At 44.0% G+C, this 11,658-nt stretch overlaps 1 protein-coding gene across 4 annotated transcripts in view; it reads left to right on the forward strand.

Moving 5' to 3' along the window:
- LOC133064008 (RNA binding protein fox-1 homolog 1) overlaps positions 1-6,307 on the forward strand; it is a 436,966-nt gene extending 430,659 nt beyond the window's left edge. For 2 of the 4 annotated variants that reach the window (XM_061153952.1, XM_061153953.1), the window contains exons 12-13: positions 4,091-4,166; positions 6,126-6,307. In XM_061153952.1, the coding sequence (XP_061009935.1) occupies positions 4,091-4,166; positions 6,126-6,248 (199 nt within the window). In that variant the 3' untranslated portion in view covers positions 6,249-6,307. Of the gene's footprint in view, positions 1-4,090; positions 4,167-4,561; positions 4,710-6,125 lie in introns of those variants that run through there. The other 2 variants (XM_061153950.1, XM_061153951.1) reach the window with 2 other exon arrangements.
- Positions 6,308-11,658: the final 5,351 nt, after the last annotated feature.

Here is an 11,658-nt window from a genome sequence, read left to right on the forward strand (position 1 = left end):
GGCAGGCAGCATGGGGAAGCTGACGTTTGAACTGAGAGGTCAAGGATGAAAGGGAGCAGTTCAGATGGAAGATGAGCACAGCCAGGGTCCCAAGGGGAGAACGAGTTCACCCGTGTCCTGGGAGTCCTGATGAGCAAGGGGTGGGGGAGGCGAGATGGGGATGAGAGCGGGCAGGGGTGACACAGGCAAGTTGGATTTTATTCTAGGGTAACTGGGAAATCATTGAAGGATTTTAAGCAAGGGCATTAGGTATGATTAAGTTGATACAGGTTTATATTTAGATAGATGGAAAGATAGATGATAGGCAGCTAGACAGATAGATGATAGAGCAATAGATAGATAATTGATAGATAACTGATAGATGATAGAGGTACACAGATGATGGAGAGACAGACGATTGATAGATGTTAGAGACAGAGTGATAAATGATAGATGATAGACAGACAGACAAGTGATAGATGATAAATAGAGAGACAGACAGATAGATGACAGATAGACAGATATAGATATAAATGACTGTTTCTGATTTGGTTCTGATGAAATACTGGCGGTTTATGTCAGGGTGGTGCTAGCATGAGTGACGTGCACACGTCTCAGAGTTCATCTGTAATTTCTGACCAGTGGACTGTGGGCCACGGCGAGCACTGGGGCCCGATTGTATACCTGTCCGCTTTGGCAGGGATGGCTGGTCCGCAGGGTGACGCCAGGTGCGGGTCAGTCCCCACGCAGTGTTCACCGGGCATTCCCCATCCATCCCGCCGAGGTCCCCGGGAACCGCCCGTCTTCCTCTGGGCTCCGCCAAGCAGCTCTGAGGACCGGAGGTCACCAGTGTGGCCAACATCCCCGCAGCGTCCCTGGAGCTCCAGTCCACATCTTGCCTGATAACCTTGTGTCTAAACAGTGGTGTCACAGAAGGGCATGTTTCGAGATTAGCATTTGTAAAGAAGCCTCCTTGCTTTCAGTTTGAGCTGACATGGTCCCTTTTCCTCTGTGGAGATGAAATTTATTAATCATAATAAAACCATCGGATTCTGAAGGTAGAGGTCACCCCGAGGAGCACAAAGGAGCTTGCTCATTTATGAGGACCAGTTTGCTGCTGCTGTCTTTCTCTTCTGCCCTGGAAGTGAACACTGCCAAACTGTTACCTTGATTTTTCTACAGAGGTTGACTCTCGACCCAGAGTTATCGATAGATAAGAATGACCATTAAAGGATGTGAAAGGGGAAGTGGGGGGTTACCTTTTCACATTCAGACCACCACTCTGCTATCTCTTCAAAATGGGACACTTTTGCCACAGCAAAATCAGTCCCCAAATTAAAAAAAAAAACAAACAACTACTAATCATTGCTCTGAATTAGCATCTTCACTGCTTGTTTTGGAGGAACACCACGCTGTGGCATCATTTAGTAAATATCCAAGCATTTTTAGTTCACTTTTGCAATTTATAGCCAGTTCCTATAACCAGCTTTGCCAGTCGAAAATACATTAAAAATAATCCTATTATGTTTTTTTTTTTCCCTCCAGATCCATGACAGACTTTATTTTCTCATGAAATGAAAATCAACACCAAAGTCATCCATCATGTTCTTTTCTCCCTATTAGTAGCTGCTTCTAATTAGGGGTAAACTCCCCAGTTTCATGAGTAACCTCCATGAATAAAAGATTTATTTCAAAAAGTCATCATTCTTGCTTTAACACACTCTGTCTTGGACATACATCTGCTTTTTGTTTTTTTTCCTCCCTGAGAGAGGGGGAATCTTTGATTAAAGGCAGTTTCAATGAGTCAAAGTCACAAAGGATGTCCCAAGGAATGAAAGCAAGAAGGGCTTGCCTATTTGTTAGTTTCACTGAGAGATTCATCTCAGAAAAGAAATACCTGTTCATTTTTGGGGATCAGGTGAGTGCTGAATGTTGACGCTTTTGAAGATCAGGCAGAAGACTCGTGTAGATGATTTGAGCTCAGTGACCTTTGAAATGAGCAGAGGGCTTGGGAGTAAAGCATGTCCAATGAGAGCTTAGAATTTTGTTGTCCAGTCTCTAAGTTGTGTCTGACTCCTTGCGATCCCATGGACTGCAGCACGCCAGGCTTCCCTGTCCGTCACTATCTCCCAGAGTTTGCTCAAACTCATGTCCATTGATTTGATGATGCCATCCAGCCATCTCATTCTCTGTTGCTCCCCTTCTCCTCCTGCCTCAATCTTTCCCAGAATCAGGAGCTTAGTATAATCTTTTCTTTTTTTCCATCTGGAGTCTAACTCAGATCCTGAGAGTTAGAAGGTTTTCCCCCTGGTTCTTCCTTCTCAGGCTTCATGATGTGAGATCCATCCAGTGCATTCTTATCCATCAACTATGAGAAGGAAGTTTAGAAGGCAAGTAGGGAAAGACAGGGAAGGAGAAGAATAAAGTCGATGCAAATTCGACCCAAGGTTGATAGTATAGACCAATGACTTCTTCCTGCCTTGTTCCTTCCTTCTTTAAAGGAATGTTCAAGACTCAAAAGCCATTGATAATTCACACCTACCCCATCTAGTGGCTGGTTTACCCCTCTGCTAACCACTGTGAATGTTGGTCACTAATGGTACCCAACTGCCTCTTTCTGCAGAGACTTACCCTCTCCCAAAGAACCACTGCAACTAGGAAGTTTATCCTCTGCCCTTCTAGGAAGTCTACAGCTAATGCTTAACTAACAAGAGCATTAAAAAGCCAACTCACTTGCCTCCAGCTGGGATCAACTTTGGGGTGGAACTCAGGATTAGGGAGAAGTTAGTTTTCAGCTCAGAACTGATACACCCTTGCTTCTCTATTTTCCCTTTCTCTGAGCTGCTTGCCTCTCCCTCCTCTTAAACGCACCACCCCCAACAAATCAGGGGCGGAAGAATCTCCATTTCAGGCTTTGCTTCCAGAGACCCTCACCTAACCTCGCCTGCATCTCAGCTGTGATCATTACCAAAACAGCAGCATTCAAACTCTAACAAGATACCCAGCAGGTTATTCAAGGAAGGGTACCTGGAACCATGGAAAGAGCATGAGAGTTGCCCTGAGGGATTCAAGGATCACCTCTGACTCTGTCTAGCTCTGTGACCTTGAGCAAATGACCCCGTCTCTCTGAGCTCTGATATCTGATGTATTGCCTTGTTCAGTTCCAGACACTTTGAGGCATCTGATGCATTCGGTGTCCATCTCTTTTACATTTTTATTCTAAAGCCTGAGTTGGGAGTCAGGGCAGTGGAAGGAAGATGGTAGAGAGAGGAGGAAAAAATCCTGATATAAAGAAATGTCACCAAGAAATATTGTTCAAGGGACTTCCTGGCGGTCCAGTGGTTAAGACTTTGCCTTCCAATGCAGGTTCCACTCCTGGTCAGGGAGTTAAGATCCCACATGCCTCCTGGCCAAAAAACAAAATACAAAAGCAATATTGTAACAGATTCCATAAAGACTTTAAAAATGGTCTGTATCAAAAAAAAACTATTTAAAAAAAAATATTGTTTAAACTGTATCCCTTCCCAGAACCTGGCTAGAGATTGATGAGATAGAAGTTCTGGGGTGATAGACTCAAAAATCACATCAGGCTCTAATTCTTGAGGGGGAGGGAGGTCCCACAAAGCCTTCAAGGATGCTTCTGTTTAAATACATCTGTTCTTTCCCATTCTGACATGTTGGACCCTAACTGTAAAGACTGGGTCCTTTTTGGCCCACCCTCTCTCACTTGATTGGTGACAACTCTGTTAGGAAAAGAGGACAATCTGTCTTGATTATAATGGGTCCTCTGTGGTTCCTGGCTTTCTTAAAACCACTCTTTCAAGCTGTTGCCTGCTTCCAACCCAGTGAGAGTGTAGAAAGGGTTGTATAAGAGAGAGGAAACACATGCACACCCCACATGCTTTTATCTCCAGCAGTGTTAAGTGGACACAGGAATGTGTTGTATAGGAGGGACTTTTCTCATGTTACGTGGCCGATTGGAATGTGTTTCTTATTTCTCAAGATGGATAGGGCCCCTCCACATTGTCTTGGTATTTTGTGTTTTACGGTTGTTATTGTTACTTCATAATCACATATTATGGCTCAATCTTCCCCTCTGTCTTCCTTCTAGTTACGGACGAGTTTATGCTACCGACCCCTACCACCACACACTTGCTCCAGCCCCCACCTACGGCGTTGGTGCCATGGTGAGTACCACTTCCTCCTCTTCCTGGCTTCTTCCTTGCCCCCCTCCCCCGGCCCCCGTCTGCCCCTTCCCCCAGCTGGGCTCTCAGGATGGGTTGACGGCTGACGTCCTCTCACTTTCCCTTAATTGAATTTGTCTCTTGTGCTAACAGCAGCTAAAAAAATGCCACATTAATCCTCCCAGTAAACTTGATAAATGTCTTAATTTCTTGGCAATGTCGTGCATGTAAGTTATTATATTTCTCATTTTGCAAGTCTCACCTAGCCAAGCACTTACCTTAATGGAATAATTAGTCATGTTGATAATGAAATCCATCACTAACGGAATGCAGTGTCAATGCAGAACTTTTTGTTTTCTTTTTTTTTTCCCTCCCTCCCTTGCCGCTCATTCACATAGCCCCAAGGTTCCAGCCCCACCACAGACCTCAGAGGAGCTAAGCTGCACAGTTCCAGGCCACTGCTGCCAGGCAGCTGAGAATCTGCCTGCCTCTCCTCCCCTATTACAATTCATGTTTAAAGTCATAGTCGCCCAGGAAAGAAAATAGAGAGAGAGGCACGCTTTGTGTGTGTGCCTAGTACATGAGGAATTAGAAGGAAGCAGTTTGGGAGTTGTCTTTTCTTTTCTTTTTTTTCTTTTCTTTTTTTTTTTTGGGTGGGGGGGCTGGGTTTTTGTTTGGGGAGGGGTTTGGGGGGAGGGCAACACTGGGAGGTGAAAGGGGGGGATGGTGAATTTGCCTGTACTTGTTCAAACTTCTATGCACTAAAAGCGTACAGTAAGACGTGCCCATCACGTGAGAGCGTATGCAATCATTACAGAGCTTTTTGGCATGCAGATTTCTGCTTGAGATCAAGATGATCAGTTCTGCTCTTAAAGATAAAGCCCCAGAGGCATTCATTGGCATCGCCAAAACTTTTCACAAAAGGAGAGAGTTAAGTGCCGTCTAAAACCACGGCTAGGCAATTCCCTGGAGCTTGGCGGTAGACATTTCACCATGATTGGGAAACCTATCATTTTTTGCACAAGCTCAATGACATCCAGTAATTCATCTGCACAACTCCCCTCTCAAGAGCACCTTCCATACAGATTGTTCAGCCGAGTCAAGTAAAGGTGGACTTACATGTTTGTCCCGCTTTTGCATTCAGCCACTCCACTTCAACACCCAGTCCACTGGGGGAAAGTGTTGGCCCAGAGGGTTGAATGACAACATTCAATAAGTCCTCTGCTGCAACATCTTGAGTGTAGACAGAGCCTTTGCCAACAGAGCACATTATCAGTGACTCAGACGGGCCAACCCTAAGAGACAGCATCAATCCTTCAGCGGCCCGTTTGTTTCAGAGTCCTTTTCAGCTCCCAGGGCTGGCCGCCCGAATTTGGTTCTACAGGGAATTTTTGTCATAAGGAGCGATAGGGGGAGGAGGTCAGGATTGGTCCTATCTTCAAATTCTCTAAAAAGTGGACCCGGGATGGGTAGGGGACGCCTCCATATTGGTTGTTTCTGAGTGTCTAGTTTTTCAAATAGTAGTCTTTTTTTTTTTTTTTGATGATCCACATGTTGCAAAAGGAAAATGTAAAAAATACACCCCTTAAATTGCTTTGTTTCAGAATGCTTTTGCATCCTTGACGCACAGTATTGTTAGTGACTCAAACAAGCCAACAATAAGAGGCAGCATCAATCCTTCAGCGGCCCATTTGTTTCAGAGTCCTTTATAGATCCCAGGACTGGCCGCCCGAATTTGGTTCTACAGGGATTTTTCGTTGTAAGGAGCGATTGCGGGGTGGGGAGAGGTCAGGCTTGGCCCTATCTTCAAATCTCAAAAAAGTGTACCCGGGATGGGTAGGGGACGCCTCCATATTGGTTGTTTCCGAGTGTCTATTTTTTCACATAGTAGTCTTTTTTGATGATCCACGTGTTGCAAAAGGAAAATGTAAAAAACACACCCCTTAAATTGCTTTGTTTCAGAATGCTTTTGCACCCTTGACTGATGCCAAGACTAGGAGCCATGCTGACGATGTGGGTCTCGTTCTTTCTTCATTGCAGGCTAGTATATACCGAGGGGGATACAACCGTTTTGCTCCATACTAAATGACAAAAACCATTAAAAAAAAAAAACAAAACCTTCCAATGTGGGGAAAAAGGAAGCTTTCCGAGGCCTGGGTATTGCAATACATGCAGTAGTGCATCATTTTAGCATCTAAAAAAAAAAAAATTAAATTAAAAAGAGGAAAAAAAAATTACATTTTTTATCTTATACCTCAGATATTTTGTTCTGTGTATTTTAATATTGTGGGTCTTTCATTTCTGAAGGTTCTGTAGTTTGGTTGCTGGCTGTAGGCAGTTTTTCTTTGTGGTTGATCTAGAGAGATGCTAGCTATGACTAAACACTGGTATAGGGCCATATCCAGAGTGCTGTATTCTGTAAATGAATTATATATGCTGAATATTAAGCTACTGGGGTTATCAGCTGTTGGGGAAGAGTGTAAGTGACTACAGGAGTCATGTTCTTTTCTGCATCCACATTATTTTATTTTATGAAACGGGAAGGGTGGGAGGGACCTAGGGGGTTGGGGACTGGGGTTTGGCTGAAAGGCAAAAAAAAAAAAGTAACTGATGAATCTAAACGACCCACTGCACCAACGTCCATATAGCAACTTCTAAGTTACTCACTGTCAGTTCAAGCCAAAGGTTAGGTTGTTAAGAGGATGCTTCTAGAAATACTTGTGCATCCAAGCTGAATGCAGCTGTGCAAACCCACCCTTTACAACCATTCCACCCGGCAGTATTCAGCTTCTTAACCAGCCACTAGTTATTTAGGCAAAAGACTGCTAGTTAGGCCATCTGCAAGCATTCTTTTTATATTTCTTCCAGTATAATAAATTATTGATATCATTGCTGACTTTTATATTATGGGAGGGAAAAAAAATAACATTAATAAAAAGGTGATAAAAAGCACTGTTTCTATTTTTTTCTTTTTTTCCAAAAAAAAGAAAGTAATAAAAACTTAAATTCTTTGTACCAGTGAAAAAAAAATGTATAAAATTTACATCTGTGCAGTGGCGTTGTTAAGTTCTAGAAACAGTCTTTCGAAGCTTTAGTTTTAGCCTCGTAGAACAACTGTTACAGACAAGACGTATAATTTTTATGGAATTACATGATAATCATATTCGGATTTATAGAAGCATTTTACAAGTATTGCAATCATTGGGTAGAGATAATCATGGTATTTTCATCTGCTTGGTACTTTTTGAAACATGACCATGTTGTGTAAGCAACCTGCAATTTTTCAGTCCGTGAGAGCCCGCCCTCCCATTTTTTTCCCGATCCCCAAGGATTCTCTCAAATCAATATCTTTAGTTTTCTTTGTTTGTCTCCAAGGCCCAGGACACTTGTCAAAAGGAAGCAAAAAAAGTAGGTCCGTCCACCCTCAACATCCCCTAAAGAATGACCCCCTCCCCCCCACCTCGGAAGCAGGGCCAAAAATGACGCATCCGAAAAATTGCAGTTTGTCTGTATACTTCTTCTGTTCGAAGTCCTTTCATGTTGTTCTGTTTACAAAGTTAATCTCAGTTGGGGTATCTGTCACGGATCTTCCTGTTTTTGTATTTAAATAAAAATATATATATATATCCTGCAGCAAGTCGTCCCCAGTAGTTTTGCTGCCATAGTTAAGAATTTCCATGTGTGTGGTGCAGGCCTTCTCATGGCATGCACTTTAGTAAAGCTCTCAACTCACTGCTGTGAGCCTGCCAATCCGCTGTAACAACTCTGCTTTAAGACAAAACCAGACAAAACTTAAAAAAAAAAAAAGTGTTTGTGATCCAGCTTTTCTCTTGTCATCCAATGTGCATGCAGTAAGATCAGTTGGATATTAAACCATCAATAAAGTTTCACAAGATTTGAAAACCGAGTTTCTGTAGCTTCGCTATCTAAGATCACCATGATCTTGCAAAAAAAACAAAAAAACAAAAAAAAAAGAGAGAGAGAGAGAGAAACGGGGGAAAACTGCTGCTTAGCAGCCAAAAGCAGAGAAAACTATTCTTTTCACCAGTGGGGGAGGGAAGAGGGGAGAGGGTGCTTGATAGCATCCCTGAGACATTCTCATCTTCCCCAACATGGAAGAAGGTGTTACGACAACGGGTGCCTGGTTGATGTTTTTGAGGGAAAGGACGTATTAAGATGCTAAGGCATCCAACCCCAAAGTGGGGTGAGGTAGAAGGAACAGGGGGTTTGGGAGAATCAAGCAAAGTCTCCCATGTGTCTCAGATTTCAAAATCCAGAATTTGCACTGTATTTGGAATCACAAACATAGAATTCTTACTGTGTTGGTTCAAGTAAAATTAATTTGCAGTTTTGATTTTCATTGATGAGCTGTACTTTCCCCCATGACTGTATGTAGTTTTAATAAAATCATTTAGAGCAAGTGGGTGCCAACTGATGTTACAGACTCTTTTGTCAGGCACTCCTCCAAGAGGCCAATAAGTCATTTTAAAATGTATGTCAGAGATGTAAACAGACATTTTGGATTTTTTTAAACGGTATTTATTTGGAATGTTTTCATTTATCTAAATAACTATTGCTATTATGAATTATGGAAAAAAAAAGATTACTATCATGTGTGGCATATAGTGACTTAACACACACCTCACGCAATCTGCAAACCCAGAAAATGTGTATATCTGTCTTTAGAAATTAGTGTTTATATCACTTACAGTGGTTTGTGAATAAAGAAAACTGGTTTGTAATATCAAAAAAATAAAAGCTTAGTCTGAAAAGGTCCATGTGAGTTGGTGTTCTGATTCTTTGGCCTCTGTGTGTTTCCTGGGAGAGTGGATTTGTCATGTCCACGGCCGCTCTTGTGCTCACCGGGGGCGGGCGGTGCAGCTGCCCAGGTAAGCAGCAGGCTTTGTCGCCACGGTGCCCTGCAGGGGACCCGACTGGCTGGGTCACATGATTACTCTTCCTCACCCATCTTTCCCAAGAAGTCAGTGGAACCAACTCCAGATGTCTGAGAAAGAAACAGAACTGAGCTGAGCTATTTCCCCGCCATGGAAACCTCAGTCTTTGGTTGAAAACAAAACAACCAAAAAACAACTTTATGTTTCCAATGAAAACAGCTACTAACATCTATTAAGTTTTTAGTACAGCTGTTAACTGGCTTCCCAGGTGGCACTAAGAATCTGCCCGCCAATGCAGGAGACGTGGGTTCAATCCCTGGGCGGGACAGATCCCCCGGAGGAGGGCATGGCAACCTATTTCAGTATTCTTGCCTGGAGAACCCCATGGACAGAGGAGCCTGGCGGGCTACGGTCCAGGGGCTCGCAAAGAGTCAGACAGGACTGAAGCGACTTAGCACCTACGCACACACATGCAAAGCTGTTAATTATCCAGACAACAGTGAGGGAGGCTTGTAGGAAGAAGACGAAAAAAAATCATCACAGTAAGTGGCAGAGTTGATGTTTATCAAGTGCTTCCCAGGTAGCGCAGTGAAAAACAATCCGCCTGCAATGCGGGAGATGTTGGTTTGATCCCTGGGATGGGAAGATCTCCTGGAAAAGGAAATGGCAACCCACTCCAGTATTCTTGCCTGGAGAATCCCGTGTGCAGAGGAGCCTTGTGGGCTACAGTCCATGAGGTCGCAAAGAGTCAGACACGACTGAGCACACACACTGTGCTAAGACCAAGAATAATACATTCCTTATTTCCTTTAATTATTTAATGCTCCCACCAGGGTTGGATCATCTACCCCATTTACTTAACAATATATATATTTTAAATTAATTTAGTTTTGGCCGTGCTGGGTCTTTCTTGCTGCATGGGCTTTTCTCCAGGTGCGGCACTCAGGGGCTACTCTCTAGTTGCAGCACACAGGCTTCTCATTTCGGTGGCTTCTCTTGTTGGCAGAGCATGGGCTGTAGGGTGCCCGGGCTTCAGTAGTTGCCATTCCCGGCACTAGAGCACAGGCTCAGTAGTTGTGGCACACAGGCTTAGTTGCTTTGCAATATGTGGAATCTTCCTCGACCAGGGATCAAACACGTGTTCTCTGCACGGGCAGGTGGATTCTTACCACTCAGCCACCAAGGAGGTCCTTCTTCATAACATCTTAATCCTATCTCATTTAGTTACCTTAACACTGCTGTCAAATTGGTAATACATACAAAAGTTTTTAAAATATGGAGTGTGGACAACAGGTGTTCTGTTGAATCCTGATTTGGTCCCTTGCCAGCTGCAGTCAAGGGGGCCTACGTGCTCAGCTAAGTTGTGTCCGACTCTGTGACCCCATGGACTAGAGCCCATCAGGCTTCTCTCTCCATGGGGTCCTCCAGGCAAGAATATTGGAGTGGGTTGCCATGCCCTTCTCCCGGGGATCTTCCCGACCCAGGGATCGAACCTGCATCTCCTGCATTGTAGGCAGATTCGTCTGCGCCACTATGAAGCCCTGCAGTCAAGGGTAACTTAACCCAAAGCTCTGTGCCTTAGGCTTCTCCTCCATAATTCACGATGAGAAAGACCACCTGCCTTTTGATACTGCTATGTGGAATAAATAGGGTTTCCCATGTGGTTCTAGTGGTAAAGATTCCACCTGCCAGTACAGGAAACATAAGAGATGCAGGTTCGATCCCTGGGTTGGGAAGAGCCCCTGGAGATGGGCATGGCAACCCATTCTAGTATTCTTGCCTGGAGAATCCCATGGACAGAGGAGCCTGGAGGGCTAAGGTCCATAGAGTTGTGAAGAATCAGACACAGACACGACTGGTGCGACTTAACACACACATGCATGGAATAAACAAAACAATCTATGGAACGGGCTTACAGCAGCACTTTGTAAATTGCAAGCTTATCATTCACAGGTGAGGACCCTGAGACCAAAGAGGTGAATGTGTCTAAACCACACATCAGGCAAGTGGCAGGTCCGACAGTTCAGAACAGGCATCCTTGCTCTCCTGGCCTAATGGGAACTTTCAGCATTTGACTGTAGAACCAAGAAGTCTTAACTCTAAGTGCCAAAAGCTGACTTGAGTAAGGCGGTTCTCTTCATAGCATGAATTATATCATTTCAAGTATATCCAGTGCCCTTCTCTGTAAACTCCTTATACAGGGGACTGTGCAAGTTACACCAGCTTCCCCTGCCCTGCGTCCATTGACCCCTGAAGACAGTGCTACCCTGATTTTACAAAAGAAGACAATATGGTGTGATAGGTCCAATGATTTGCCCAAAGTCATGTCTAGTGACTGTTGACCTGGAGGCTTGCATCTTCTTCCAGAAATTCTCTCATTATAGATGATGGTGGTGGTGATGGTTGTGGTGAACTTGGGCTTCTAGTACTCTCCTTATGAAATATGTAAGGTTATATCAATTTTAAAAAAGAAGTCCCCAGCTTTATCCTGGCACAGGGTGAGGAGGGAAATGATGTTGTTCAGTTGGTAAGTCGCGTCCGACTCTTTGAGACCCCATGGACTGCAGCATGCCAGGCTTCCCTGTCTTTCACCATTCCCC

Source organism: Dama dama, chromosome 10 (genome assembly GCF_033118175.1).
Source record: "Dama dama isolate Ldn47 chromosome 10, ASM3311817v1, whole genome shotgun sequence".
In the NCBI taxonomy this organism is placed as follows: Eukaryota; Metazoa; Chordata; class Mammalia; order Artiodactyla; family Cervidae; genus Dama; species Dama dama.